This window comes from Callionymus lyra, chromosome 8, assembly GCF_982586985.1.
Source record: "Callionymus lyra chromosome 8, fCalLyr1.hap1.1, whole genome shotgun sequence".
In the NCBI taxonomy this organism is placed as follows: domain Eukaryota; kingdom Metazoa; phylum Chordata; class Actinopteri; order Syngnathiformes; family Callionymidae; genus Callionymus; species Callionymus lyra.
In genome coordinates this window covers 24,527,607-24,554,807 of record NC_141825.1, presented here as the reverse complement: position 1 = coordinate 24,554,807, position 27,201 = coordinate 24,527,607, and the positions used below count along the sequence as shown (strand labels likewise).

The 27,201-nt window shown below is 43.6% G+C and overlaps 2 protein-coding genes across 3 annotated transcripts in view; one reads left to right on the top strand and one right to left on the bottom strand.

The window, feature by feature from the left end:
- Positions 1 to 209: 209 nt before the first annotated feature.
- zc3h18 (zinc finger CCCH-type containing 18) lies at positions 210 to 22,197 on the bottom strand. Of its 2 annotated transcripts, none has more exons than XM_087797141.1 (19): positions 22,000 to 22,197; positions 19,714 to 20,606; positions 18,483 to 18,567; positions 15,654 to 15,802; positions 15,475 to 15,570; positions 11,638 to 11,780; positions 11,224 to 11,253; positions 11,015 to 11,129; positions 8,896 to 9,149; positions 6,476 to 6,655; positions 5,617 to 5,742; positions 5,423 to 5,515; positions 4,830 to 5,093; positions 3,021 to 3,131; positions 1,708 to 1,907; positions 1,421 to 1,635; positions 1,239 to 1,335; positions 876 to 960; positions 210 to 789 (listed from the first exon to the last, which is right to left on the bottom strand). In XM_087797141.1, exons 2-19 carry the CDS (start codon positions 20,593 to 20,595, stop codon positions 564 to 566), a joined length of 3,351 nt encoding a protein of 1,116 aa, XP_087653267.1. In that variant the 5' UTR covers positions 20,596 to 20,606; positions 22,000 to 22,197; the 3' UTR covers positions 210 to 563. The 2 variants fall into 2 exon arrangements, with proteins under 2 accessions (XP_087653267.1, XP_087653266.1); XM_087797140.1 differs by having other exon boundaries at positions 6,476 to 6,658; positions 22,000 to 22,196.
- A 3,947-nt stretch (positions 22,198 to 26,144) lies between these two features.
- The window catches only part of trhr2 (thyrotropin releasing hormone receptor 2), a 9,517-nt gene continuing 8,460 nt past the window's right edge, over positions 26,145 to 27,201 (top strand). The window contains exons 1-2 of the mRNA XM_087798273.1: positions 26,145 to 26,521; positions 26,637 to 26,769. Of these exons, the coding sequence (XP_087654399.1) occupies positions 26,145 to 26,521; positions 26,637 to 26,769 (510 nt within the window). The remainder of the gene's footprint in view (positions 26,522 to 26,636; positions 26,770 to 27,201) is intronic.

Below are 27,201 nucleotides of genomic sequence, written 5' to 3'. Positions count from 1 at the left end.
TCCAGAGAGTCGAACCAATCACGTGTCTCCTTAAGCAGCACCTGACTAACCATCAACTGATCATGGTCTTCAGACACGTGATTGGTTCGACTGGTTGGATCCAAAAACCATCTCGGCCCCTTTTCTGGACCGGTTCCACCCCTGCTATATAAATTCGGAGGTGCTGATCCTCATCCCCACGGACACAAACGTGGAACAGGACGCACGTCTCTTTATCAAAATAGTTTATTTAGAGTCTTCTTTCACAAAAGCATGAGACATGATCCGGGGCCGGCTCTGGTTCTGGTCCCCGGCTTACGATCCTGACACACTCGATGAAGAGCCAACAGAAAGTAAAACCACGGAACATTTGTACGGAGGCGCTGCAGCGCCGCGGGACCCCTTTCTGGACCGGCAAGCACGCGGGTTGGGGTCGTTTCAGAACCAGTACATTGGACCATCAGTCGGAACAGAAAGTAGAGAAATGTGTCAAGATGCGTCGCTCGGGGCACTCGAGGACCTAGACTGGCGCCCCCTGCTGGCGTCCACCAGTGCTGCATTGTTCAGTGGCGAGCGGGTGTAACTTATTTGGCGGGGATCTTGGCTCTCTTGCGGGCGATGGCGTCCTCCACGGCCTTCAGCTGCTTCAGCAGCTCCTCGCGGCGAGACAAGGTGTTGCTGGGTTTGTTGGTTCCGGCCACGACGGCCGCCGCCGCCGCCGCCGCAGCTGGCCCCGGGCCAGAAGGTTTGGCGGCGGCGGCTGCCGGAACTTTAGCCGAGGACTTGGGTGGCGGCGAGACGGGTCGCTTCCTATGACAGAAGAAACAGATGTTGACCTCGGGTCATGTGAGGGTAGCTTCCCTACTGAAGCGGCTTCGGAGCCCGACCAGACGTACCTGTCGCCCTGCGGGGGCGGTGGTCGTTGACCCTGACCTCGGGGTCGCTCCATCGGGGGTCGACCCAGCATCCTCTTGTCCCGACCTGGAAGCAGATTTGGTGGTTAGTGCTCAAGGGCACCGGGACCAAGACAGGAAATTGAACAAGACTTTTACAACTTTACAGATCCAGGGAAGAACAAACAACTGCTCAGACGTAAGAGAAACTTGTGTGTCACTGCTTGCGTGTGTGTGAAGGGTACGCAAGTGTGTATATACGTCTATACACACATACACAGACACATGTGTGTGTGTGTGTGTGTGTGTGTGTGTGTGTGTGTGTGTGTGTGTGTGTGTGTGTGTGTGTGTATACGTGTGTGTCACCTCTGTCTGGCGACATGGCCATCCTCTTGCTGAGTGGAGAGCCGGGTCGGTCTTTGTCTGAGGGCAGGTACCTCTTACGACTGCTCCGGTCCGCCTGCTGCAGATGGAGACGTGGAGTTAGTCACAGAAAAGTCTGAACCAGGTCCAGCACCAGAACCACCCGGAGACCCTCGGGGACTCACCTTGTTCAGAAGAGTCAGCTTGATGTCCTTGTGTGAACCTGAACCTCCGTGTGCTCCTGGTGGAGGCATGTTGGCGGCCGGCGGGTGAGGGGGGGGACCGTGACCCCCCCTGCTACCAGGACCCTGTCGGAGGTTTCCTCCCCTGGAGGCAGGTCCGGTGGGATCCATCTTCCTGCGGTCCTCCCTGAGGGCGTCCTCCTTCCTGGGCGGCCGCTCTGCATACGTCACATGGTCAGACATGTTGTGAGTCCACTGATGACCGATGAAGACGACCGTCTCACACACACCTCTCATCTTCTCTCTGCCGGGGGGCGCCCTGTCCCGAGGAGGTCCCGCCTTGTCTCGACGGGGTTGACTCTGGGTCGGGGACCGGGAGCTGGCCGAGGACACGGGACTGGCCAGGTCGGCGTACATGTCGTCGGAGTCGGCGCTGCGCACCGAGCTGCCGCTGGACGAGGCCGAGGACACGCTGCTGACGCTCAGAGACCTGCAGGACAGTCTGTGGTGAGAACTGGTCTCTACACATATCAGTGAGACCGAGAGAAGGACCAGTACCTGGACTTCCTGAGAGACCAACAGACCACACATAGATGACAAGAAGATACAATTGTTTCAATAAAAGAGTAAACATTCACATGATTGCAGGAGATCTACACACAAGTCTGGTGGTCTAACAATACATATGGAAGTCTACACACACACGTTTGGTGGTCTACACACAAGTCTGGTGGTCTAACAGTACATATGGAAGTCTACACACACGTTTGGTGGTCTAACAATACATATGGAAGTCTACACACACGTTTGGTGGTCTACACACAAGTCTGGTGGTCTAACAATACATATGGAAGTCTACACACACACGTCTGGTGGTCTAACAATACATATGAAGTCTACACACACACGTTTGGTGGTCTACACACACATCTGGTGGCCTAACAATACATATGGAAGTCTACACACACACGTTTGGTGGTCTACACACAAGTCTGGTGGTCTAACAATACATATGGAAGTCTACACACACACGTTTGGTGGTCTACACACAAGTCTGGTGGCCTAACAATACATATGGAAGTCTACACACACACGTTTGGTGGTCTACGCACAAGTCTGGTGGTCTAACAATACATATGGAAGTCTACACACACACGTTTGGTGGTCTACACACAAGTCTGGTGGTCTAACAATACATATGGAAGTCTACACACACACGTTTGGTCGTCTACAAACAAGTATCATCACATAAAGTGGTCTACCCACACACCTGGTGTTCTATCATCACATAAAATGGTCTACACACACACACCTGGTGGTCTAACAATACTTATGGAAGTCTACACACACATGTTTGGTGGTCTACACACAATTCTATCATCACATGAAGTAGTCTACACACACACCTAGTGGTCTATCATCACATAAAGTAGTCTACCCACACACCCGGTGGTCTATAATCACATAAAGTGGTCTACCTACACACATGGTAGTCTATAATCACATAAAGTGGTCTACCCAGACACCTGGTGGTCTATCATCACAATAAGTGGTCTAGACACACACACACTGGTGTTGGTGTCTGGTGTTCAACATTTTTCACCTGGACTTCCTGGAACCAGACGGTGAGGGTGACATGGAGTTGGACGAGGACCGGGACCTGGAGCTGGATCCAGAGAAGCTGCTGCCGCTCACACTCCCACTCATGGTCCTCCTGCAGCAGCGAACAGACGCGAGATGAAGAGAGTCGACCCGACGTCTCACATTCAAAACTTTATTGATAACCTTCCACGACAAGGTGAAGACAAACTGTCATTATCATCTTCATCATTATCATCATCATCATCATTATGTGTTCAAAGATTAAACACAAACAGTTTCAGGTGTGTGGGTGAAGCGACTCACAAGTTGTGTGCGTGTGCGTGTGCGTGTGCGTGTGCGTGTGCGTGTGTGTGTGTGTGTGTGTGTGTGTGTGCGCGCGCTCCAGGGGACACTGCCCTGCTACATGATTGACAGAAGTTCCAGGGGAAGTTGCCAACATAGAGGAAGAGTGAAAGGGCAGGAAAGACTCTGTGGGTGTGATGATGTAGAGGTGTGTGTGTCTAGGTGTGTGTGTAGGTGTGTGTGTGTAGGTGTGTGTGTAGGCGTGTATGTGCAAAATATCCGGATCGTCAGTTTCGGCATCATGTTTACTTCCCTCTGACTAGAGTGAGTTAGTCGGGGAAGCTCAACAAGGATCAACAACTTCTGACAATCAATCTGCAGAACCCGATCGAGGAATGTGTCGAACTAAATCTAGCTCACCAAGTAATTTCAAGTGGCCTGATGGATTGTTGGCAACATTACAAATATAACGATTTAATGAATCAAGTGAACATTAATCTACTGAAGTCGTTTTTTTGACTGGGTGTGCATGTGACTCCCACTCTCTCTGCAGCCTCCAGTGGACACTGGATAAAGTGCAGCTCCTGGATGTTCACTCTCTACAGCTCACTGGTCACGCCGAGAGGCCGACACTCTCACCCGGTGGGGTAGAGCTCAGCGATGTCAAACATGACAGGAATGTGGAACTTGACAAACGTTTAATCTTCACAGACTGAAGTCGAGTCACTCATGCTGCCAAGTGAAACTGCCCACGCTTTCTCTGCTGCCACGCCAAGCAGGCTGGAGCGCCACACACACGTTTGACCTGGTCACGCCGTCGTCTGTTTAGCAAACAATCAGGTGTATCTTGTCGGCCAACCAGAGGGCAGACTTTGTGATTTGATGTTATATATATATATATATATATATATATATATGTTATATAAATTAAAAGGCCAAAGAAAGATATATCATTGAAAATGTTTTTCAGAGAGTCGTGGTGCACACCAGAAGGGGTGATGAAGATGAAGAAGACAATGATGAGGGTGGAGATGAAGAGAGGAGATGAAGCTGAAGAAGAGAATGATGAGGGTGAAGATGAAGATGAGGAAGAGAATGATGAGGGTGGAGATGAAGATGAGCAAAAGAATGATGATGGTGAAGATGAAGATGAGGAAGAGAATGATGAGGGTGAAGATGTAGATGAGGATTAGGAAGAGAATGATGAGGGTGGAGATGAAGAGGAGGAAGAGAATGATGAGGGTGGAGATGAAGAGAAGGAAGAGAATGATGAGGGTGGAGATGAAGATGAGAAAGAGAATGATGAAGGTGGAGACGAAGATGAGGAAGTGAATGATGAGGGTGGAGATGAAGATGAGAAAGAGAATGATGAAGGTGGAGACGAAGATGAGGAAGTGAATGATGAGGGTGGAGATGAAGATGAGAAAGAGAATGATGAAGGTGGAGACGAAGATGAGGAAGTGAATGATGAGGGTGGAGATGAAGGTGCATGTCTGCAGCTTCACTCGTCCAGGTCAGCTTGACTTACCTCTGGGGCGGATGCTGCGTTGGTTCCTTCTTCCGTCCTTCCCTCTGGACGACAGGCTTCCCAGGTTCTCGTGGTGGAGGCGGGAGCCTGACGGGGCCTCCTGCAGCTTCTCTCTCCCGAGGATTAGGTGGAGGCTTCGCCGCCTCTGGCGTGGGCTTGGGTGGTCGACCCTGTGGGACCCCTGATGGTGGTGAAGTGGGAGGCTTCTTCATCGGAGGTTTTTCTCTGCGTGGGGGGATCATGGCCCCCGGCTTTGGTGGCATCCTTGGAGAGGAGAGGAAGGACGAGTGAAATCAAACAGAAGTGACATTATGATTTTACAACACATTGATTGGTCATCAAGTGCTTTTATTATCCTTTGAGTCTTATCATAAATAAACACTCGCAAATTAACAGTCAAGGGAATAAAGAACCCGTGGGTTTCTTCCTTGAGATGGAGCCGGGGCTAAGGCTGGAAAACCGAAGCCCCCTGATGCCACTGGCTGACCTTGGAAGAGCTCAGAAAGTTAAATACTCTGTTTAAAAGTCTGTAAGTCAGTGTCATCTCTAGTGGACCGGTTCTACCTCCAGCTGGTGAGATCGGATTCATTTACCCTCTCGCTGGTGCAGGAGCGGGATCTGGTTTGTTCTTGTTGTTCCTCTGTGCTGCTGGACCCGGTGACGGAGACGTCGAGAAGGATCTTGACCTGAAGTGAACCCGGAAACATTAAACATTAAACCATTTACTCCCCAGTTGGGAGTGGAACTAAAATGAAAAGCGCCAAGATCCCTGCAGGTATTTCCTCACCTGGAGCGGCTGCCACTGAACGAGCTGTGCTGTGACGAGTGACTGGAGTACGAGCTGAAGGAGGACGAGCGGCTGCTGGACCGGGACGACCCGGAGCCGGTGTAGGATGAAGAACGCGACGAAGACCTGCAACACGTGGGCATCGACAGTGAAATTAATATGATCAAGGAATAACTTGGTACGACTGTCCTGCTGTCTCTCAAAAACAAGTTTAATCTGTGGGGTCTAATGTCAGTGGAGAGTCAAAAACGTCGGATGTATCTTGATCCAACGAGGAAGTATGAAAGGCTTAAGAAGTGACTTGGATTGACAGATGTGGTGATCAGATCCTACAGAGGATCTATCATCCAGTCACATGTTTACAGTTGTCCTTCAACATTGCATATGAGATGCCAAGCCTCTCTACAAGCTTCTAAACAACAGCGACCTAAACGGCTCCTGTAATGCTTTGCCGCCCAGCCAACATATCAGCAAGTAGCAACATACCGGTATACTGTTCTAGTAACAGTATAGGAGCAAACAACTTCACTTAATAGGGCGGCGTGTTGAAAGGCATTATGGGAGTTTGCCTTTTTGTTGACACCATAAGTAAGGCGAGTGAGATTACTGCCTCCCATCAAGTTCCGCGGTTCGGGTTACATTCTGTTCAAACATTTCACCACCAAAAAAAAAAGTATGTGGTGTTGAACGACGATATGAAGGGCCACTGTACACCTGACTGACTGTTGTCGTCATGTCACTTCCTCTGCTACCATATTGTAGCGCAACAGTTGGTAACAGAACCTCAATTATTGCTCACTCTGCAATTTAATCCCAGGATGGTTTAGAAAATGATGGTGGATTTGTGAGCGGCTCCTACCGTGAAGAGTTGGACATGGACACGGAGGAACCGGAAGGTCGATGTCTCCTGCGGCCTCTGGGAGGCGAGCCGGGTCCGGGTCTCCTCCGCGGAGACTTCGACCGACGCCAGGGATCCTTCCATTCGTCGGGCTGCCTCATCACCGGGAGGACATCTTTCTTCATGAGCGGCTCCAGTGGCCTGCTGAGGAGAGACAGACGCCAACGTTTACCGTCACAGAATCAGCAGGTTTGGCAACTATGTTTAAAGCACGGCTTCACGTAAACAAATCTATGAAGGCCAGAAAAGACAACATTGTGTGAAATTATTTCAAGGCAAATCGTTGATGTCAGAACCCTAGAATACATAAGTGGATCAGAAACCGGTCAATTAAAACAGCTGCTTTGGTGTTCGGATGATGGTGGGATCAAACTAATGAAGTGTAGTGAAGAAGTGAAGTCGCCATCACAAGACAACGTGTTGCTGCAGGCGCGCCTTTATGAAGTAATGAACTTAAAGTGATTTCATGTCTTCAAATGAGTTTAGAGTATGGAAATCTACCGGACAGCTAATTTTCATCCCTCTTCAGCCCCTCGACATGTGAGTCATGTGGTGGTTTTCTTCCATCCTGAACTATCGACAAGTTCAGACACCGTCCGGGAAAGTTACGGGCTTATGACGGTTCTGGACAACAGTGTTTCCAAACACCAGACTATGAAAGTGGCCTTGAAACTTGATAAAAAAGGGGTCAGAGAATGGATATTGGAGCTGAGAACAAAAGTGTGGACGAGGTCGTAAGGGAATATTATCTGTTAATCAGTGACTAGTGGGCAACCACAGCCAACTAGACAAAGCAAGCTCCCCAGAGAAACAAATGACACAGTAAATACAATATAAGCAAACTAAAAATAGAGCTGCGATAATAAAAAGGTACTTAATGTTTAAAAATAGAACATGGGCGTGATCAGGACACCGGCGGAAGTTCCAAATAAAATCCATAAAAAGTACAGGTGACATAATAACAGAGTGAGACAGTGATAGCCCCTGGAGGCGTCCGGAAGATTACCACCAAAAGTTAAGCCAACAAATGGGAAAGTTCCACTCCAGTATTGGTTAAATGTTTACAGACCACAGCAGCTGGTACATGAAATCCTTTGTGATTAAAACTGCAAATCGTCCCCTGACTAGGGAGACGACCCCGGTCCAGCCAGGACACTAAAACTCATGCCATGAATCTGTTGACTGAGACCCGAGCGACAGATACTTTCAATCACACACACAGGAAATCAAATGTCAAAACATGGAAGCAGGTATTTCCATTCCAAAGACATCGACAGTCGAAGATGTTCACAGCACATTTGGAAAATATCATTCCTGATCACAATGACATTAAAACTGTACCGGCCCTGTTGCGGATCTCAGGGTGGTAGAAAATAAAAAAACTCATTATGATTGGGACATGTTAAAAAATTAAATACATTAATGGAAGAACCTTGATTCTAATCATCTATTCTGGATCGATTCAGCCATTTTTTTTAAACTGCTCAGAGGTGAATGGACTGAAATTTGTCTAAAAGGTAAATGTTTAATAAGTATTTTTTAAATAAGTAAGTAATTTGTATTTATATAGCGCTTTTCCAGACCAGGGTCACAAAGCGCTTAAACAATCAAAACAATACTAATAAAAAAAAATATATATATACTTTAAAGGTCAAGATAAAACTGATTTTCCAGAAAAATCAAGGAAAAGCCTGAACAAATAAAAATGTTTTAAGATGTTTCTTGAACGAGTCAGTAGACTCCATCAAGCGCATAAATAAATACATAAATAAAGACATAACAGGGATTGATGGCACTCACTATAAAACATGTCTGACAAAGCAAGGACCAGAAGTTTACAATAAAGTTTTCAGATTTCAAAATAGTTCATAAAAGTAAATAAAAGAAATGGTCATTGCCTTTCTAGACAAGGGTCACAAAGCAAATTAACAATCAAAAACAATTCATAGTTAAAATACATACATAAGACCAACACAGGAGTCTCAGAAACTTAGGAAAAAGCACAAATAAAAAGGTTTTAAGATGTTTCTTCAACCAGGCTTTTTCCTCGCTCATCTGGGATTAATTTAATTTACACATTAAAGAATAATGTAGATGTTTTACTTTGATTTTTGTTTATGATATTATGAAAAAAACATGACTGACAAATGTACCAGATTTGGAGTAATATATACAGAAATATATACAAATGGGAAATTCTAATAACTATTTAGAGTAGTAAGAAACAGAAGATGTGTTGTTTACAGGACAACTATACGCATAAAAAACATTTCTACTCTTTTCACGCTTCATTTATTGAAGGACGGCCCCTTAAATCTTTCAGAAATCTTTCCTCAAATCTTTTAAATCTGTCGCTTCACACGTCGTTGTTTTAAACGTACTTTGGCGGCATGATGAGCGGAGAGTGAGGCTTGAGTTTGTCGTCCTCCTTCTTCTCCCGGAGCTCTCGGGGTTGCCTCAGCCTCGGCCTCTCCTTGTCGTCGCGCTTCACCCGATCTCTGTCCCAGTCGTCTTTCCGTCGCACTCTCTCCTTCTCGCGCTCGCGCTCCCTCTCTCTCTGCCGACGATCCCTCTCACGGTTGTCCCTCTCCCTGTCGCGGTCCCTGTGGGGCTCCCGGGGGTCCCTTTCTCGATCCTGATGGGAATACAAACTGTGACTCTCATTCTGTGCAAGATGTTCATGCGGAAATTACGTCGCAACAGTTATTGTTGACATTATATTTAGACTAGAGGTGCTTCGATCGATCAAGTAAGTAATATTTATATAGCGCTTTTCCAGACCAGGGTCACAAAGCGCTTAAACAATCAAAACAATACCCCAAAAAATATATATACTTAAAAGTTCAAGACAACACTGAGACAAACACAGGAGTCTCAGTGAATCAAGGAAAAGCCTGAACGAATAAACGTGTCTGATGATGTTTCTTGAAGGAGTCAGTAGATCATCAAACACAGAGATCGTTCCAAAGCTTAGGAGCAACAATATGGAAGGATTTCTCTCCTCTGGTCCTGAACCGTGTTCAGGAACCATAAGTAGATTCTGATCCACAGACCTCAGAGCCCGAGCTGGGGTGTAAGTCTGGATCAGATCACTGATGGAAGGTCTGACCATGAATAGATCTGAAAGTAAGACCCAGAACTTAAAGTTGATCCTTGAAGAAACTGGCAGCCAGTGAAGAGTTTTAAGGATCAGAGAAATGTGAGTTCTTCTACTGGAACGGCTCAGAATTCTGGCTGCAGAGTTTTGTATGAACTGCAGGCGAAACAGCTCCTTCTTGTTAAGAGATGAATCTTCCTCACTCGGAACCCTGTTATGAGCTACTAGGAGATTAAGCGAGGACAAAAGCTAAGATGCTCTTATTAAATACAATCTATCCCTCCATACTCAAACACTTAAAAATTGTCTATTTTGTTTTGAAAAATAAGCAATATATCTTACAGCTTGCCAAAATTATGTTAGTTTCTGCACCATTTATCCTGTTGAGAATGTCAATACTTTCACTCTTATAGATATTGTGTAACCGACATAAGGGGAATTCAAGTCTTCAGTTCTCCTTTGGACTGAATAGATTCGCATTGTGTCGTCTGCTAAGGTTTTTGTGTTATTTTTCGATAGAAACTAAATATAAAAATGTACAGCCAGTCTATGCGATCGGGATGAGTGATCGACTCTTATGGCTGATCGGTAGCAACAAACCTAATCAGAGCTGATTTAAACCCTGTATGACAGAAATGCTCAATCTGTTGCCATGGCGACAAAAGCAAGCTCCCCAAAATATCCAGAGTTCCCTTAAAAACTTGTGACGGCAGAAATATTCCTCACAAAAAAACAAAAACATGCCGGTTTTTCAAAGTGAGCTTAGTTCAACACTAACTCAAAATAATATATCTTGAGTTTTTTAAATACAATAATTTGACTTAAGTACTGTATGTGCCAACATGACAGATGAAATAAATAGCAACATAGTACGAGTATTGTGCTTTGAAACTAACCTCAACCTGCCTCTTTTTTAGTTACTACTCCAGAGCACATATAAAAATCCTTTGTTAGCAAAATACTTACATTTATTACACTTTACTATAACATGCTGAGCAGACGAAGTAGTACTTATGTTAATCATAAAATGCAACATTTAGGTGCATTTGAATAAGGCTCAGTCCGTTTGAAACTTTTTACAGCTGCGGGTTTGTTTTCGTGATGGAATTTTACCTCTTTTTATGACTTCCTTTTCAGACTTTTTGAAACCTATGAGTAAAAGGTCTGTACACGCAGAAGAGGAGTTTATTACGGCCTATTCGACGATGACCATAATATTAAAGATAACAAAGTGTTTAAACAGTGCAGCAGAAAATGAGGGGAAATATCTTTAGGCAATTACATAAGTACATAGTTGAGTTGTGCATTTCTTTTTGTCATGATTTTCGTGTGAATTTGACCAAGTTTTTTCCATATTGTCACAGCCGTGCACCTAGTAAACCACAGGGGGGGGGGGCACTCACACTGTAGTGGTAAGGAAGAGGAGCTTCTGTGTATTGTACTCGAAAGTTCTCGTACTGGCCACCTCGCCACAGTGCTTCCATCTCATAGTCATAGTAAGGGTCAGCATAGGGGTCACTAAAGGACGGACACACAAAAAAAAAGTTAAAATTAATTTCCATCATGTTGCAAAAGCATCTCTGAACAGCGACACAATTGGTGCTCGACATACCCGTAGTTGGGTTCTCTGGGGTCCATGTCGCTGGGAGAGGAAACACAAGTGTCATTATCAGAGAGAATCATTTTTAACTCCTGCTCCAGAGATCTTTGTCCAAACATCTTTGTTTACATCCACGTGATACTCAAATGTTATATTATTTAATTTGTTTTACAGATTTAATGCATAATTGTGTTCAAGGACAAATGTGAAGGAAGAAAAGTTGCAAAAACCAAGAACCTCAACAAGCTATAAGAGTGGAACCAGTGATGAATAATATAAATAAGAATATAAATTAGTTTTTTGGAAAAATGCCATATTTAAATGCAGCTAAAGGGCCGTACTACGGGTGCTTTATTGTTAATAATGGCTGTAAAGATCATATGTGCAGTGAGCAGGATGCAAGGAAAAGTGACGACTAGAGCTCACTCTCTGATGATGCGGTAGCTGCGTTCTCTGAAGAATTCATTCTCTTTGTCGAACTCCCGGTCGTCCTCGCCGATGGTCACGTTGAAGCGTTTCTCCTCAAAGTCTGGCTCCTGCTCTTTACGAATGGTGGCCTTCTTCAGGACCTGATGAAGAGTGAAGAGGAAAATTGTACAATTTAAACTTGATTCCAGCACTTTGCGGTGGCAAAGAAAGCAGTCGTGCGTGCACATGAACAACTTATAAAGTTTGTTTGCTAAGATTGCAGAAAAGACTCTTCGTGCAGCGTCGATGCTTTAGACCAGCTGCTGCAGGAGCGATAGTTTTGAGATCGACATCGTTTGCTTTAGTTTGTTTCGCCTGTTTAACCAACCACTGCCTTAGACTGATGTTCGACTCGCCCACTTAATTTACATACGGACAACAAAATGTCAAAATGACAAAACACCTAAACAAATAAGACAAAATGTATAAATAAATGTAAAAAATGTTTAAATGACAAAATGTGTAAAATAGCTCCATTCTTTGACAAAAATTTAATTTGAATTTATTTATTTTGACAGTTTGATATCGACACATTTATTTATACATTTTCTTTTACATATTTATACATTTATTTATAAATTTAAACATAGGTTATTTACGATGAAGGACGATAAATGACTGAGAAGAAACTTTCAATGACTTCAATGAATAACGCCTCCAATATAGTGCCAACACCCTACGGAGACGGAAGGGAAGCGTTAAAGACATTAATACCCTTTCAATTGAACCATTAGTCACCACGAGTCTCGTCACCAGCCGAGTTATGCTATTGTAAGCTGGTCCTGACTCAATAGTTATTATGTAAATTAACAACACGTAATGACGTCAAAAAGACAACAAGATAAGAGACGGAGAGCTCGCGGGTATCTAACTAGCATCCTCTTTTGCATACACGTAGCAATGTTTTCCCAGACAAGACATTATTGACACAAATCTGCTTTCACTGCTACGTATTGACGCAGCCATGTGGAGGAATAGCTGCGGGGCGTTCAATAACGCAGGAACGGCTGCGGTGCGCTCAATAACGCAGGAACGGCTGCGGTGCGCTCAATAACGCAGGAACGGCTGCGGTGCGTTCAATGACGCAGGAACGGCTGCGGTGCGTTCAATGACGCAGGAACGGCTGCGGTGCGTTCAATGACGGAGGAACGGATGCGGTGCGTTCAATGACGGAGGAACGGCTTCGGGGCGTTCAATGACGCAGGAACGGCTTCGGGGCGTTCAATGACGCAGGAACGGCTGCGGTGCGTTCAATGACGCAGGAACGGCTGCGGTGCGTTCAATGACGGAGGAACGGATGCGGTGCGTTCAATGACGGAGGAATGGATGTGGTGCGTTCAATGACGGAGGAATGGATGCGATGCGTTCAATGACGGAGGAATGGATGCGGTGCGTTCAATGACGGAGGAACTGCTGTGGGGCGTTCAATAACGCAGGAACTGCTGCGGGGCGTTCAATAACGCAGGAACGGCTGTGGTGCGTTCAATGACGGAGGAATGGATGCGGTGCGTTCAATGACGGAGGAATGGATGCGATGCGTTCAATGACGGAGGAATGGCTGCGGTGCGTTCAATGACGGAGGAATGGATGCGGTGCGTTCAATGACGGAGGAACTGCTGTGGGGCGTTCAATAACGCAGGAACGGCTGCGGTGCGTTCAATGACGGAGGAATGGATGCGGTGCGTTCAATGACGGAGGAATGGATGCGGTGCGTTCAATGACGGAGGAATGGATGCGGTGCGTTCAATGACGGAGGAATGGATGCGGTGCGTTGAATGACAGAGGAATGGATACGGTGCGTTGAATGACTGAGGAATGGATGCGGTGCGTTCAATGACGGAGGAATGGATGCGGTGCGTTGAATGACGGAGGAATGGATGCGGTGCGTTCAATGACGGAGGAATGGATGCGGTGCGTTCAATGACGGAGGAATGGATGCGGTGCGTTCAATGACGGAGGAACGGATGCGGTGCGTTCAATGACGAAGGCATGGATGCGGTGCGTTCAATGACGAAGGCATGGATGCGGTGCGTTCAATGACGGAGGAATGGATGCGGTGCGTTCAATGACGGAGGAACGGATGCGGTGCGTTCAATGACGGAGGCATGGATGCGGTGCGTTCAATGACGGAGGAATGGATGCGGTGCGTTGAATGACAGAGGAATGGATGCGGTGCGTTCAATGACGGAGGAATGGATGCGGTGCGTTCAATGACGGAGGAATGGATGCGGTGCGTTCAATGACGGAGGAACTGCTGCGGGGCGTTCAATAACGCAGGAACGGCTGCGGTGTGTTCAATGACGGAGGAATGGATGCGGTGCGTTCAATGACGGAGGAATGGATGCGGTGCGTTCAATGACGAAGGCATGGATGCGGTGCGTTCAATGACGGAGGAATGGATGCGATGCGTTCAATGACGGAGGAATGGATGCGGTGCGTTCAATGACGGAGGAACTGCTGTGGGGCGTTCAATGACGGAGGAACTGCTGCGGGGCGTTCAATAACGCAGGAACTGCTGCGGGGCGTTCAATAACGCAGGAACGGCTGCGGTGCGTTCAATGACGGAGGAATGGATGCGGTGCGTTCAATGACGGAGGAATGGATGCAGTGCGTTCAATGACGGAGGAATGGATGCGGTGCGTTCAATGACGAAGGCATGGATGCGGTGCGTTCAAAGACGGAGGAATGGATGCGGTGCGTTCAATGACGGAGGAATGGATGCGGTGCGTTCAATGACGGAGGAATGGATGCGGTGCGTTCAATGACGGAGGAACGGATGCGGTGCGTTCAATGACGGAGGCATGGATGCGGTGCGTTCAATGACGGAGGAATGGATGCGGTGCGTTCAATGACGGAGGAATGGATGCGGTGCGTTCAATGACGGAGGAACGGATGCGGTGCGTTCAATGACGGAGGAACGGATGCGGTGCGTTCAATGACGGAGGAATGGATGCGGTGCGTTCAATGACGGAGGAACGGATGCGGTGCGTTCAATGACGGAGGAATGGATGCGGTGCGTTCAATGACGGAGGAACGGATGCGGTGCGTTCAATGACGGAGGAACGGATGCGGTGCGTTCAATGACGGAGGAACGGATGCGGTGCGTTCAATGACGGAGGAATGGATGCGGTGCGTTCAATGACGGAGGAATGGATGCAGTGCGTTCAATGACGGAGGAATGGATGCGGTGCGTTCAATGACGAAGGCATGGATGCGGTGCGTTCAAAGACGGAGGAATGGATGCGGTGCGTTCAATGACGGAGGAATGGATGCGGTGCGTTCAATGACGGAGGAATGGATGCGGTGCGTTCAATGACGGAGGAACGGATGCGGTGCGTTCAATGACGGAGGCATGGATGCGGTGCGTTCAATGACGGAGGAATGGATGCGGTGCGTTCAATGACGGAGGAATGGATGCGGTGCGTTCAATGACGGAGGAACGGATGCGGTGCGTTCAATGACGGAGGAACGGATGCGGTGCGTTCAATGACGGAGGAATGGATGCGGTGCGTTCAATGACGGAGGAACGGATGCGGTGCGTTCAATGACGGAGGAATGGATGCGGTGCGTTCAATGACGGAGGAACGGATGCGGTGCGTTCAATGACGGAGGAACGGATGCGGTGCGTTCAATGACGGAGGAACGGATGCGGTGCGTTCAATGACGGAGGAATGGATGCGGTGCGTTCAATGACGGAGGCATGGATGCGGTGAACAAACATTAACTTTTCAAAAGCATAAAAGCAGCATTTAATGGAAGCGTGAAGGAGAACGACCAGCAGGGGGCGATAAGTACCTCTTTGGCGTGTCTCAGGCCGCGCTCCCAGGCGCTCTCCACAGGAGGCTCCACGGGGGGCGGCGGCGGAGGAAGCTCCTCGACTGCAGGTCCGACCTGAAAAAGGAGCAGAAAGGGAACAGGTTTTCATAAGGATCTCGGGGGTCGGACCCACAACAAGAACACTTCTAGACGCAGACCCAAGGGTTGTTGGGCAGGAGAGGGTGTGGGCCACCAGGGGGCGCTCCGTTAGTAGAAAAGACGTCTGGTTTGCTGATGAGAGAGTAGTTGCCCTTGTCGTTGACCCCGGGGTGGATGAAGCGGCAGTTCATGCCCCACGTGCAGTTTCCTGTAAGACAACATGCGGACTTTAGAGGTCAGAGGTCACACTTTGATTGACTGATATTTTTCTGGACACTCGAGGACAGTCATTTATCAAGTCTAACAGCGCCACCTGTTGTTCAAAAAAATAAATGTGATCAAATATATTCAAATATCAAATATATATAAACTTAAAAGTCAAATAAAGCAGCTTAATTTAGATAAAGACGGAGAGACTTGATTAAGGTTTTATAAGTTAATAAGTGAATTTGTGTTGATGGATGAAAAGAATAACAAGAGTTTTTGACGACCTTCAACATTGTCTTCTTACAGTACATTGTATGTACAGCCACAGGAATTACTACTTGCTTGAGAAACACTGTAGTACACAAGGCGTCGATAAAGATTGTTTGCATGACTAGTTAACCCTAGAAGCTCTCTGCGAGTTTTAGTCGAGCGACACCAGTGGACTGAAGAGGTAGTGTTTAGCCCGACGGGAGACTACATTTCCCATGAGCACTTGCTAAACGTCGCCATGTCCCGGTTTGCAGCAGTTGGACGAATTGTCTGTTTACCAGCACGTAAAAATACAACAACATGAGCTTTATTTTGTACCAGTGACCTTTGACCTTGACCAACACTCCGATATGACGGCTTTGTAAATAACACAACTTTAACTTTGTTTTCGTTTGTAAATAACATAACTTTAACTATGTTTTTGTTTGTAAATAACATAACTTTAACTTTGTTTTTGTTTGTAAATAACATAACTTTAACTTTGTTTTTGTTTGTAAATAACATCACTTTAACTTTGTTTTTGTTTGTAAATAACATCACTTTAACTTTGTTTTTGTTTGTAAATAACATCACTTTAACTTTGTTTTTGTTTGTAAATAACATCACTTTAACTTTGTTTTTGTTTGTAAATAACATAACTTTAACTTTGTTTTTGTTTGTAAATAATATAACTTTGTTTTTGTTTGTAAATAACATAACTTTAACTTTGTTTTTGTTTGTAAATAACATAACTTTAACTTTGTTTTTGTTTGTAAATAACATAACTTTAACTTTGTTTTTGTTTGTAAATAACATAACTTTAACTTTGTTTTTGTTTGTAAATAACATCACTTTAACTTTGTTTTTGTTTGTAAATAACATCACTTCAACTTTGTTTTTGTTTGTAAATAACATCACTTTAACTTTGTTTTTGTTTGTAAATAACATCACTTTAACTTTGTTTTTGTTTGTAAATAACATAACTTTAACTTTGTTTTTGTTTGTAAATAATATAACTTTGTTTTTGTTTGTAAATAACATAACTTTAACTTTGTTTTTGTTTGTAAATAACATAACTTTAACTTTGTTTTTGTTTGTAAATAATATAACTTTGTTTTTGTTTGTAAATAACATCACTTTAACTTTGTTTTTGTTTGTAAATAACATAACTTTAACTTTGTTTTTGTTTGTAAATAATATAACTTTGTTTGTAAATAACATAACTTTAACTTTGTTTTTGTTTGTAAATAACACAACTTTAACTTTGTTTTTGTTTGTAAATAACATCACTTTAACTTTGTTTTTGTTTGTAAATAACATAACTTTAACTTTGTTTTTGTTTGTAAATAACATAACTTTAACTTTGTTTTTGTTTGTAAATAACATAACTTTAACATTGTTTTTGTTTGTAAATAACATCACTTTAACTTTGTTTTTGTTTGCAAATAACATAACTTTAACTTTGTTTTTGTTTGTAAATAACACAACTTTAACTTTGTTTTTGTTTGTAAATAACATCACTTTAACTTTGTTATTGTTTGTAAATAACATAACTTTAACTTTGTTTTTGTTTGTAAATAACATAACTTTAACTTTGTTTTTGTTTGTAAATAACATAACTTTGTTTTTGTTTGTAAATAACATAACTTTAACTTTGTTTTTGTTTGTAAATTACATAACTTTAACTTTGTTTTTGTTTGTAAATAACATAACTTTAACTTTGTTTTTGTTTGTAAATTACATAACTTTAACTTCGTTTTTGTTTGTAAATAACATAACTTTAACATTGTTTTTGTTTGTAAATTACATAACTTTAACTATGTTTTTGTTTGTAAATAACATAACTTTGTTTTTGTTTGTAAATAACATAACTTTGTTTTTGTTTGTAAATAACATAACTTTGTTTTTGTTTGTAAATAACATAACTTTGTTTTTGTACAGTAATTCACCACAACCAGTAGATATGTAAAATGTTCACACCATCAAGAACTTTTACAGTGAAAATAAAAATCACACAAAACACCTCAAGTCACAGTATACGATTCAACTAGTTTTAAGTTGATGTGTCATCACTAGTTATTTTAGTACAAAAATATTACAAAAACTACCCAGAGCTGCTTTAATAAACATTAAATTAAACAATAAAACTACAGCATTTTTTTTGTTACTAGAGAATAAAAACAGCTTGTTAAAACATAAACAAAAATGAAAAATATTTAATGAAAACCCAAGCGCTCCCAACATTTGTCGATCAACTGAGAAAGAAGTTTGTGGATCTGACTCTGAGGCTCTCTAGCTCCCTCTTCAGACCACTTTCAAAACTTCCCCGGAGTTTTCAGTGACGACACTAACATTGGCTGGAGTTATTGTATTGTTTGGTTGTGGTGTCGACCGGATCAGGACAAAATAACATGTTCAGTGCCGCATCTGACCTTTGATGAAAAACCTGCAGATCGGCCGAGGTCGGATTTTTCGATCGGAAGGATCCTTTACTTCTCCTTCCTCGAGGTCGTCGTCCTGCGCACACACACACACACACACACACACACACACACACACACACACAATCATGTTGTGAAGCCGAATTATAAAAGAAGACGCCTCACTTGTTGTGACTAGGGTTGTCACGAGAAATTCTACTTTGATACCAGCACGTAAAAATACAACAACATGAGCTATATTTTGTACCATTGACCTTTGACCTTTACCGACACTGATTTGTTTAAGGAGTTCAAGGCGAGTGAATTTCAGTTCAATATAACGTGTTATGTCATGTTAAACTAACAAACAAACGTTGAGTTATTTGAGATAGAGAAACAAGTCACTACAGCAACAATCACTACACATTTTCTTTACTAATACTTCATATGACGTTAACTTAATTAGGCGATACAGTTTTTGTAATATTATGAGATGCTTTAGGATACTTGGCTCGTGAGATTTAAAATAAAACTTTATTTTTCCTTTTTCCTTTCCAGTATCCGTTGGATGACACGGACCAGAAACTGCAGCCAGTCACATAAATCTTTATAAAACAAATAAAATGTGAAAACTGGTGTCGTTTTTATACTTTAAGGCTTCTCATCACCTCTGTCAGAATGTATAATAGTTCAGAATCAGATACGTTTATTACTATAGTTGAAGGTTTTGTTTTATTATTTACACACATAAGACAACAATGGTCTCTTCTTAATCTCTGCACTCATCAACACTGTTTGAATGTACAACAGTTGTTGGTTTGGTTTATTTTTGCTTCTAAATGTAAAAAAAAGTTACCATCACCACTCTTTGAATGTAGAAATATTGTCGTTTTATTTATTAATTTATTAACATTGTGTACATCAAAGTAAAGGCTTATTTATTTTAATCATAGAATTTAAGTTTTGAAAAAATGAACTGCTCTTGGTATCGACTACTAGAATTTTGGTATCTGGACGACCCTAGTTGTGACACACATTTATATTTTTCTGTATTATTATTATTATTGCCAGTGTTTTATCCGTCATTTCGACTTCATTGAGCCTCAATAACTAATTTCACAGCATTTCAAGGAAACAAAACGAGTAAAGAGATCCTTCGATTAGTTCACAGTACAATTAAATATCATGGTAAAAAACAGGAACTATCTAATGATGATGATGATCAAAGTAGACGACCACTCACGTCAATCTCCCCTTCGTCGATCTCTCCATCATCTTCATCCTTCTTCTTGTCTCTGAAGGAATCTCTCCGTGACCTCTCGTGACCTTTGGAGTCGTCGTTCTTCCTGGAGTCTCCCTCCGAGGGTGACGGCGGGAGGATTGGTTTCTTCTCCCTCTTCTTCGCGGCTCTCTCCTCACTCTCCTCGTCTTCCTCAGCCTTGGTTTCGTCTTCATCCTCCTCCTCCTCCAGCGTAGGCATGCTGGGCTCCTCTGGAACCTCCTCATCGTAGTCCAGCTCGTGCTCATCGAGTTCCCGTGACACTGACGTAGGGTCGATCTTTACCTCCCTGACAGTGACGGCCCTCCTCCTTTCCTCTGTTGAAATCTGTTCCTCCTCTTTCTTCTCCTCGTCCTCCTCACCCTCTTCATCATCGACCTCAGCGCTGGCATCTACTCTTTCTTCTCCCTCCTCTTCAGCAATGCACCCTTGGTCCAGCTCTGGTTCTGAAGGAGATTTGGGGGTATCAAGAGCACCCTCCTCTTCTTCTTCCTCCTCCTCCTCCTCCTCTGACTTTGCAACCTCATCATCCCCCTCCATTAGCAAGATGTCCTCGTCCTCCTGCTCCATCTCTCCAGGGTCTCCCGTCATCTCTTCATCTTCTGCTTCAGAGACAAAGTCCGGCACCACCTCATCTGCTTCTCCATCCTCAAAACCATTATCTTTTAATCGTTCTGCCGCATCATCATCTTCCTCCTCGTCATCCTCAGCTTCACATCTGTTCTCCTCGTCTGAGGCGCCCTGGTCCTCGTCTTCAGGAGAACCCAGCTGCTCAGTCTCAGATAAACCTTTCTCCGCCTCCTCAGGAGACTGGGGCGACTGAGACGGGCTATTGGGAGTATCCATCAAAGAATATTCTGAAAGGACAGAAAGAAAAAAGTGTTATTCAAGTGTCAATCTCTAGGGGGCAAAGAGCCAACTGACGAAAGAAACACTTGAAAATATAGCTAGCAGATAGCTATAAGCTTGACATAAAAACATTACCAAGACTCGCAACACAAAACTACAGAGGTTCTATACATTCCCGGTGCTAAACCTTTTTCTTTGCTTGAAATGCAGAAAATCCAATCTCACTAAAATGTCTTATAGAAATTAAAAGGGAGGTCATCGAGTGTAATTCATTTGCCCGGTGAAAAAACAATAACAATAGAGTAGATGAAAAGCTTGTGTGAAATTGACAGTCAATTTTTTTTATCCAAGATGTTGCTTCAGCCCCGATAAAGGCATGGAAACGTTCGAGAAGATCTTGAGAGTCTAGTAAGAGAAGCTGACGACCACATCATCACGAGAATTGTACCACATCACAACTTCTTCAATATTTAAGTTTTTTTAATTCAATAACAGAATACTAGGGATTAATAAAGTCAATCTACTACCACTATAATGATTGAGATTCATACATTACATCTGAGGACCTAGAAGAACAACATGCATCAACATTCAATTAAAAACGTTTAAAATCATTCAAATCTATATTTAATACTTTATTATCCTGTCGAATACTTGGAAGTGTTCCCTTTACTTTTTGACAGGTACCAAAGCACCATCACCTTTTCCAATTCACTTACATCTGCCTTGTCACACACATCCAACTTCAAATCAAAACTACTTTTATTTAATAGTTTTAATCATAATCTACTACATATGTATCTTTATTATCTAGGTTTGAGGTAAGGGTGGATCTTGACAGTCGGAAAATGTGTTGATGACAAAAACATAAAGCATCCCATAACATTCACGTGAATTAAGATGATCAAACATGACAAGTATTTATTTCAAATGCAGACTCGGGTTGGAAACTATCCTCAGTCAAGTGATGTTCTGCAGGATAAAACTTGCACCGCGCCTGCAACAATAACTGGTTCCAAACGGTTTACCAGAGTCAACCATCCATTGCATGACAACTCGCTACACACGACCACGTTTGGTCAAACCTCGACCTCATGACCTTTGAGAAGAAACAAGTCGACAGTTCGTAGCATTTTGAAAATACCGGATAAACTAGCTACTAGCTTGTTTTGGCTAACAAGGCCCAGAACTTTTGAAAAACCCATCAATAAAGACAACATGGAATCCTTCAATATAAACCCACCGTTTACCTACTTCTGTGAATATTAAACTGTGTCGAGCGGACTCTCGTTTATACGAATATAAGTCGTGTTTGTGTCAGTAGTTGAGCTGACAATGTAATGTGCTGATGCTAAGCTAACGGTGAAGCTACACGGCTAACAAACACACGTTTTCATTTACCTTTCTGACCCGAAGCTCCGCAAAGATGCTACTGCGCACCCGGTACCGATGACCCACCTTCAGGTAGATACTGTTCACACAATATTAACAATATCAAGTGTTAATGTCGCCGCTTTTACGGTCAGAAGTGAACAATCCTACACAGCGCGGCGAGAGTGGCCATTACCCGGCGTCATCAACACTAGCCCGGAGGGAAGAGCGGCGCCGAGCGGCTGAGAGCTGATCTGAGATCCGATTTAGACTGAGTTCCACATTAATGCCGTTCTGTGACATGAGCAAATTCTGACCTCAGATCAGAAGAGTAGAGATCAGTACAATCCAACTATATGCATTACCGCCTTCAACAGACTTAGACTAAACGAACAAATTTAACGACGAGTTCTTTATTCTCAATTTGTGCGAATGAAAGTCAAAGTTCTGATCTTAAATGAAGTGATGAAAATCGACTAGAAGGTGGAGATTAAAGTAAGACTATTTTAAATAATATTATATCTTAAATAATATAGTTTTGGGGGTAATTTTTAAAACAACATCAATCGAATGGTTGAATTTAACATTTACATGTTTCAAAATATTTTTTATTTAAGAGTGTTTTATTATTATTATTGAAATGAATAAGTCATTTATTAAAGAGTAACTAATTAAATTTTATTTTTTGTTTTTTTAATTCGTAGCCTTTTAAATGTAGTATGAATGCCTGTACAACACTGCCAACATTGTTGTTGCTTTTTTTAACCTTTATTTATTATAACATTATAGTGTTATAAGTTATTATAGGGCCCATTCCTTTTTTTAAGGGAGTCTTGGCCAAGAGGCAGCAAAGTTAGACATTGAACAGAAATACATTGACATTACATTTAAAGACAGGATGACACATAGGAGTAACGTTAATTTTGTATGGAATTAAGAAGGCTATGAATTAAATAAAATAATTCATCATATGCATTCTTTCTCAGAAAAATATTCCAATTTTCTATAATAAAACGCTTAAAAACTTTTAAATTAAAAAAAACAAACATGTGAAATGTTAAATTTAACCATTCAATATGTGATGGCAGTGATGTACTTCCATATTCCTGTTTCTGTTTTTCTTTTAATTATTAAAGCTGGGAGGAAACCACAGTTTACACTCTGGCCTGGAAACATCTCGAAGTCCGCCCAGTCGTAGCTGATCTATTAATGTCTATCTCTATAGCTCTATCTATTAATTTGAATGAAAAATAAAATGACTGTTAGTCTCATAAGACGTGAAATATAAATGTATCAACGTGATTTGTTCCTCAACTCTCAGGTCAGGTGACACAAGCCGCGCTTTAAAACCACAAGGTGGCAACACAACACACAGTAACAAACACACAACACATAGTAATACACACAACAGATAGTAATAAACACACAACACATAGTAACATTCAAACAACACATAGAAACATTCACACATCACATAGTAACAAACACACAACACATAGTTACACACACAACAAATAGTAACAAACACACAACCGATAGTAACAAACACACAACACAAAGTAACATTCACACAACACATAGTAACACACACAACAGATAGTAACAAACACACAACACACAGTAACAAACACACTCCACTTAGTAACAAACACACTACAGATAGTAACAAACACACAACACATAGTAACAAACACACAGCACACAGTAACAAACACACAGCAAACAGTAACAAACACACTACACTTAGTAACAAACACACTACAGATAGTAACGAACACACCACACATAGTAACAAACACACAGCACACAGTAACAAACACACAACACATAGTAACAAACACCTGTCATTTGTTTCTACAGGTGTGATGTAAGTCAAACACCTTTTCAGTCACGTTTCTGCACAATAGGTCAAATTTAATTCATGTGTGTGATCATCACTCTTTGTCTGCTGCGACAGTCATGTGACCAACTTGGTTCTGGAGCACCTGGCACCACAGTATCTACCTGTCAAACAGCCGGAAGTGAAGCCGCGACATTTAATGTGAAGGCGGCGGAGCGTCTTCCTTAAAGTGACGTCAGGCGATTGACGGGCGTCGGTGCTGCGATCGAGCAGGTGGAGCGGCGTGGACGCGCTTCACCGCGGGGCCGCGCTTCCACACACTCACACGCGCACTCTCCAGGAGCTCAGCCGGCAGGAAACATCTGCAGCAGGTACTTTACTTCTTTATTGTGGCGGGAGAAAGTTTGGATGAATGAAGGGATGAATGGAGGGATGAATGGAGGAGGAGGTGATTCTCTCACTCCGCCAGGATTCACTCGTTCATTGTCTCAGAAGAAGAAAGAAGGAGTGAGTCTGAGAGAGTGATGTGCTCGCAATTATCTTATGACGTCAGAACAAATTATCATTCTTAAACTGGAACAAAAAGAAATAGACGAGTCACAGAAGTTACATTTTTTCTTCTTCGACGTCGTTTTAATCCCACATTCCACACTCACCCTGTCAATCATCCTGTCAATCATCCTGTCAATCATCAATAATAATAATAATAATCAAGTTTTTAAAGATTCAAATATAGTCTCTTTACGGTTCTAACTGTGACGCAAGTTTTTGTGGTGGTCCTGGCTGGTCATAATGTTATGGCTGGTTAATGTGGTTTGATTTATTCTGAGAGACATGAACAAACACACACGTACAACCACACCTTATACACACATGTATACACACACATGTATACACACAAAGACCCATATAGACAAACACACACACACACACAGGCAGAAAGACACACTCATAGACACACACACGCGGACTCACACACACACACACACATAGACCTACAAACACACGCCACACACACACACGCGACACACACACACGCAACACACACACAAGGATGAGAAGGAAACACACTTAACGTGAAATATTCTTATAATCAAAAGTTTGCTTTCGGGTCCAACATCTGTCTACGACTAATTAGGTCTGAGAACATTAAGGAAGATTTGCTGAACACATACACAAATCCTCTCACACACTCTCACACACACCCTCTCACACACATTCAATAACTCACACACACCAACACACACACACACCCTCCTGAGGGCTGACTCGTTTTAAATTGAGGTGGATGTGAATCAGAATATTTCGTTCTGACTGTTTCATTAGTGTTGGAGGAAACCGGTTCAGTCGAGTTCAGTTGTGGTCGAGGTGAGGACTGGTCCAGATGATGAATGGTCCAGATAAGGACTGGTACAGATGTAAACTGGTCCAGATAAGGACTGGTCCAGATAAGGACTGGTACAGATAGTGACTTGTCCAGATGAGGACTGGTCCAGCTGAGGTCTGGTTGTGGTGAGGACTGATCCAGGTAAGGACTAGTCAAGGTAAGGACAGGTCTAGATAAGGACTGGTCCAGATGAGGACTGGTCCAGGTGAGGACTCATCCAGATAAGGACTGGTCCAGATGTAGACCGGTCCAGATAAGGACAGGTCCAGATGAGGACTGGTCCAGGTGAGGACAGATCCGGATGAGGACTGGTCCAGAAAAGGACTGGTACAGATGTAGACTGGTCCGGATAAGTACTGGTCCAGATGAGGACCGGTCCAGATAAGCTTTGGTCCAGATGTAGACTGGTCCAGATGAGGACTAATCCAAGTGAGGACCGGTCCAGATGATGAGTGGTCGATGTCAGTTCTGGTCCTGGTAAGTACCAGTCCAGGTGAGGTTTGGTCCAGGTGAGGACTGATCAAGGTTAGGTCTGGTCCAAGTGAGGACTGGTCCAGATGGGGACTGGCCTAGATGGGGACTAGTCCAGGTGAGGACTGGCCCATGCCAGTTCTGGTCCAGGTGAGGACTGGTCAAGATGAAGACTTCTACGACTCCCTTGAGGTGCCACAGAACCTCTCAGACTGGTGTTTGTATGGAGGTCTCATCAGAGCTGAGCTAAGATGTTGACTGCAGAACCTCTTCTCCTTCACTTCACTCAGAACTGTAGCTCTACTTGTTCTTCCTGCTGAAATGCCATTCTTGGCATAGAAGGTTTCTTAAGATCCATAGGATCTGACCTCACTGATGAGGACTCTGGTTTTCTCAGGACTGACCAAAAACTCCGAACCATGTGTGCGACCCGCGAGACCCTCATCCGCTGATCCACGAGAGCATCACCCCAGAGACATGGATGACGACGAGAGCGCCGGCGTGGACACCCCCACCAACATCTCCCTCAGCCAGGCCACCTTCCAGTCCGTGGAGTACAAGACGGTGTCGGTGTTCCTGGTGCTGCTGGTGTGCGGCGCCGGCATCGTGGGCAACATCATGGTGGTCCTGGTGGTCCTGACCGCCCGCCACATGAGGACGCCCACCAACTGCTACCTGGTCAGCCTGGCCGTCGCCGACCTGACGGTGCTCGTGGCCGCGGGACTCCCCAACATCTCCGATAGCCTGACGGGGGTCTGGGTCTTCGGGCACGCCGGCTGCCTCGGCATCACCTACCTGCAGTACCTGGGCATCAACGTGTCGTCCTGCTCCATCACGGCCTTCACGGTGGAGAGGTAAGACCTTTAGTATGGCAGCTAAATAAGATGAAAACATGTCCTTGAGTTGTCATCGTTTCTGTGTCTTTGTGTACTCATGTATGTATGTGTGTGTGTGTGTGTGTGTGTGTAGGTACATCGCCATCTGTCACCCCATCAGGGCTCAGACCGTGTGCACGTTGTCTCGGGCCAAGAGGATCATCACTGGAGTCTGGATCTTCACGTGTGTCTACTGCGTCATGTGGTTCTTCCTGGTGGACATTCAGGTCAGTCCGGTTCAGAGACCACGTCTTCACTGAGCTCTGTGTGTGTGTGTGTGTGTGTGTGTGTGTGTGTGTGTGTGTGTGTGTGTGTGTGTGTGTCCTCGAGGGGACAGAGGAGCTGCCGGCTCAGCGCCACCTGCTGGTGAGCTGCATACATGAAATTAAATTTAAAAAATCACTTTATAATGAGTATTTGTACGTTTATTATTTAATCAAAACATTAAAAAAAGAAAATCAAAGAAAGAAAAATCAATATATTTTTTAATTCATTTATTTATTTTTATTTTTTATAATTTTTATTGAAACTGTTTGCTTTGATTAAGGTTTTTTTTTTTGGGGGGGGGGGTATTATAAGAGAAAGAACAAGATGATACAATCTTTATCTTTAGACTTAGATTGTATCATCTTGTTCTTTCTGTTTATTTCTCTTTGTTC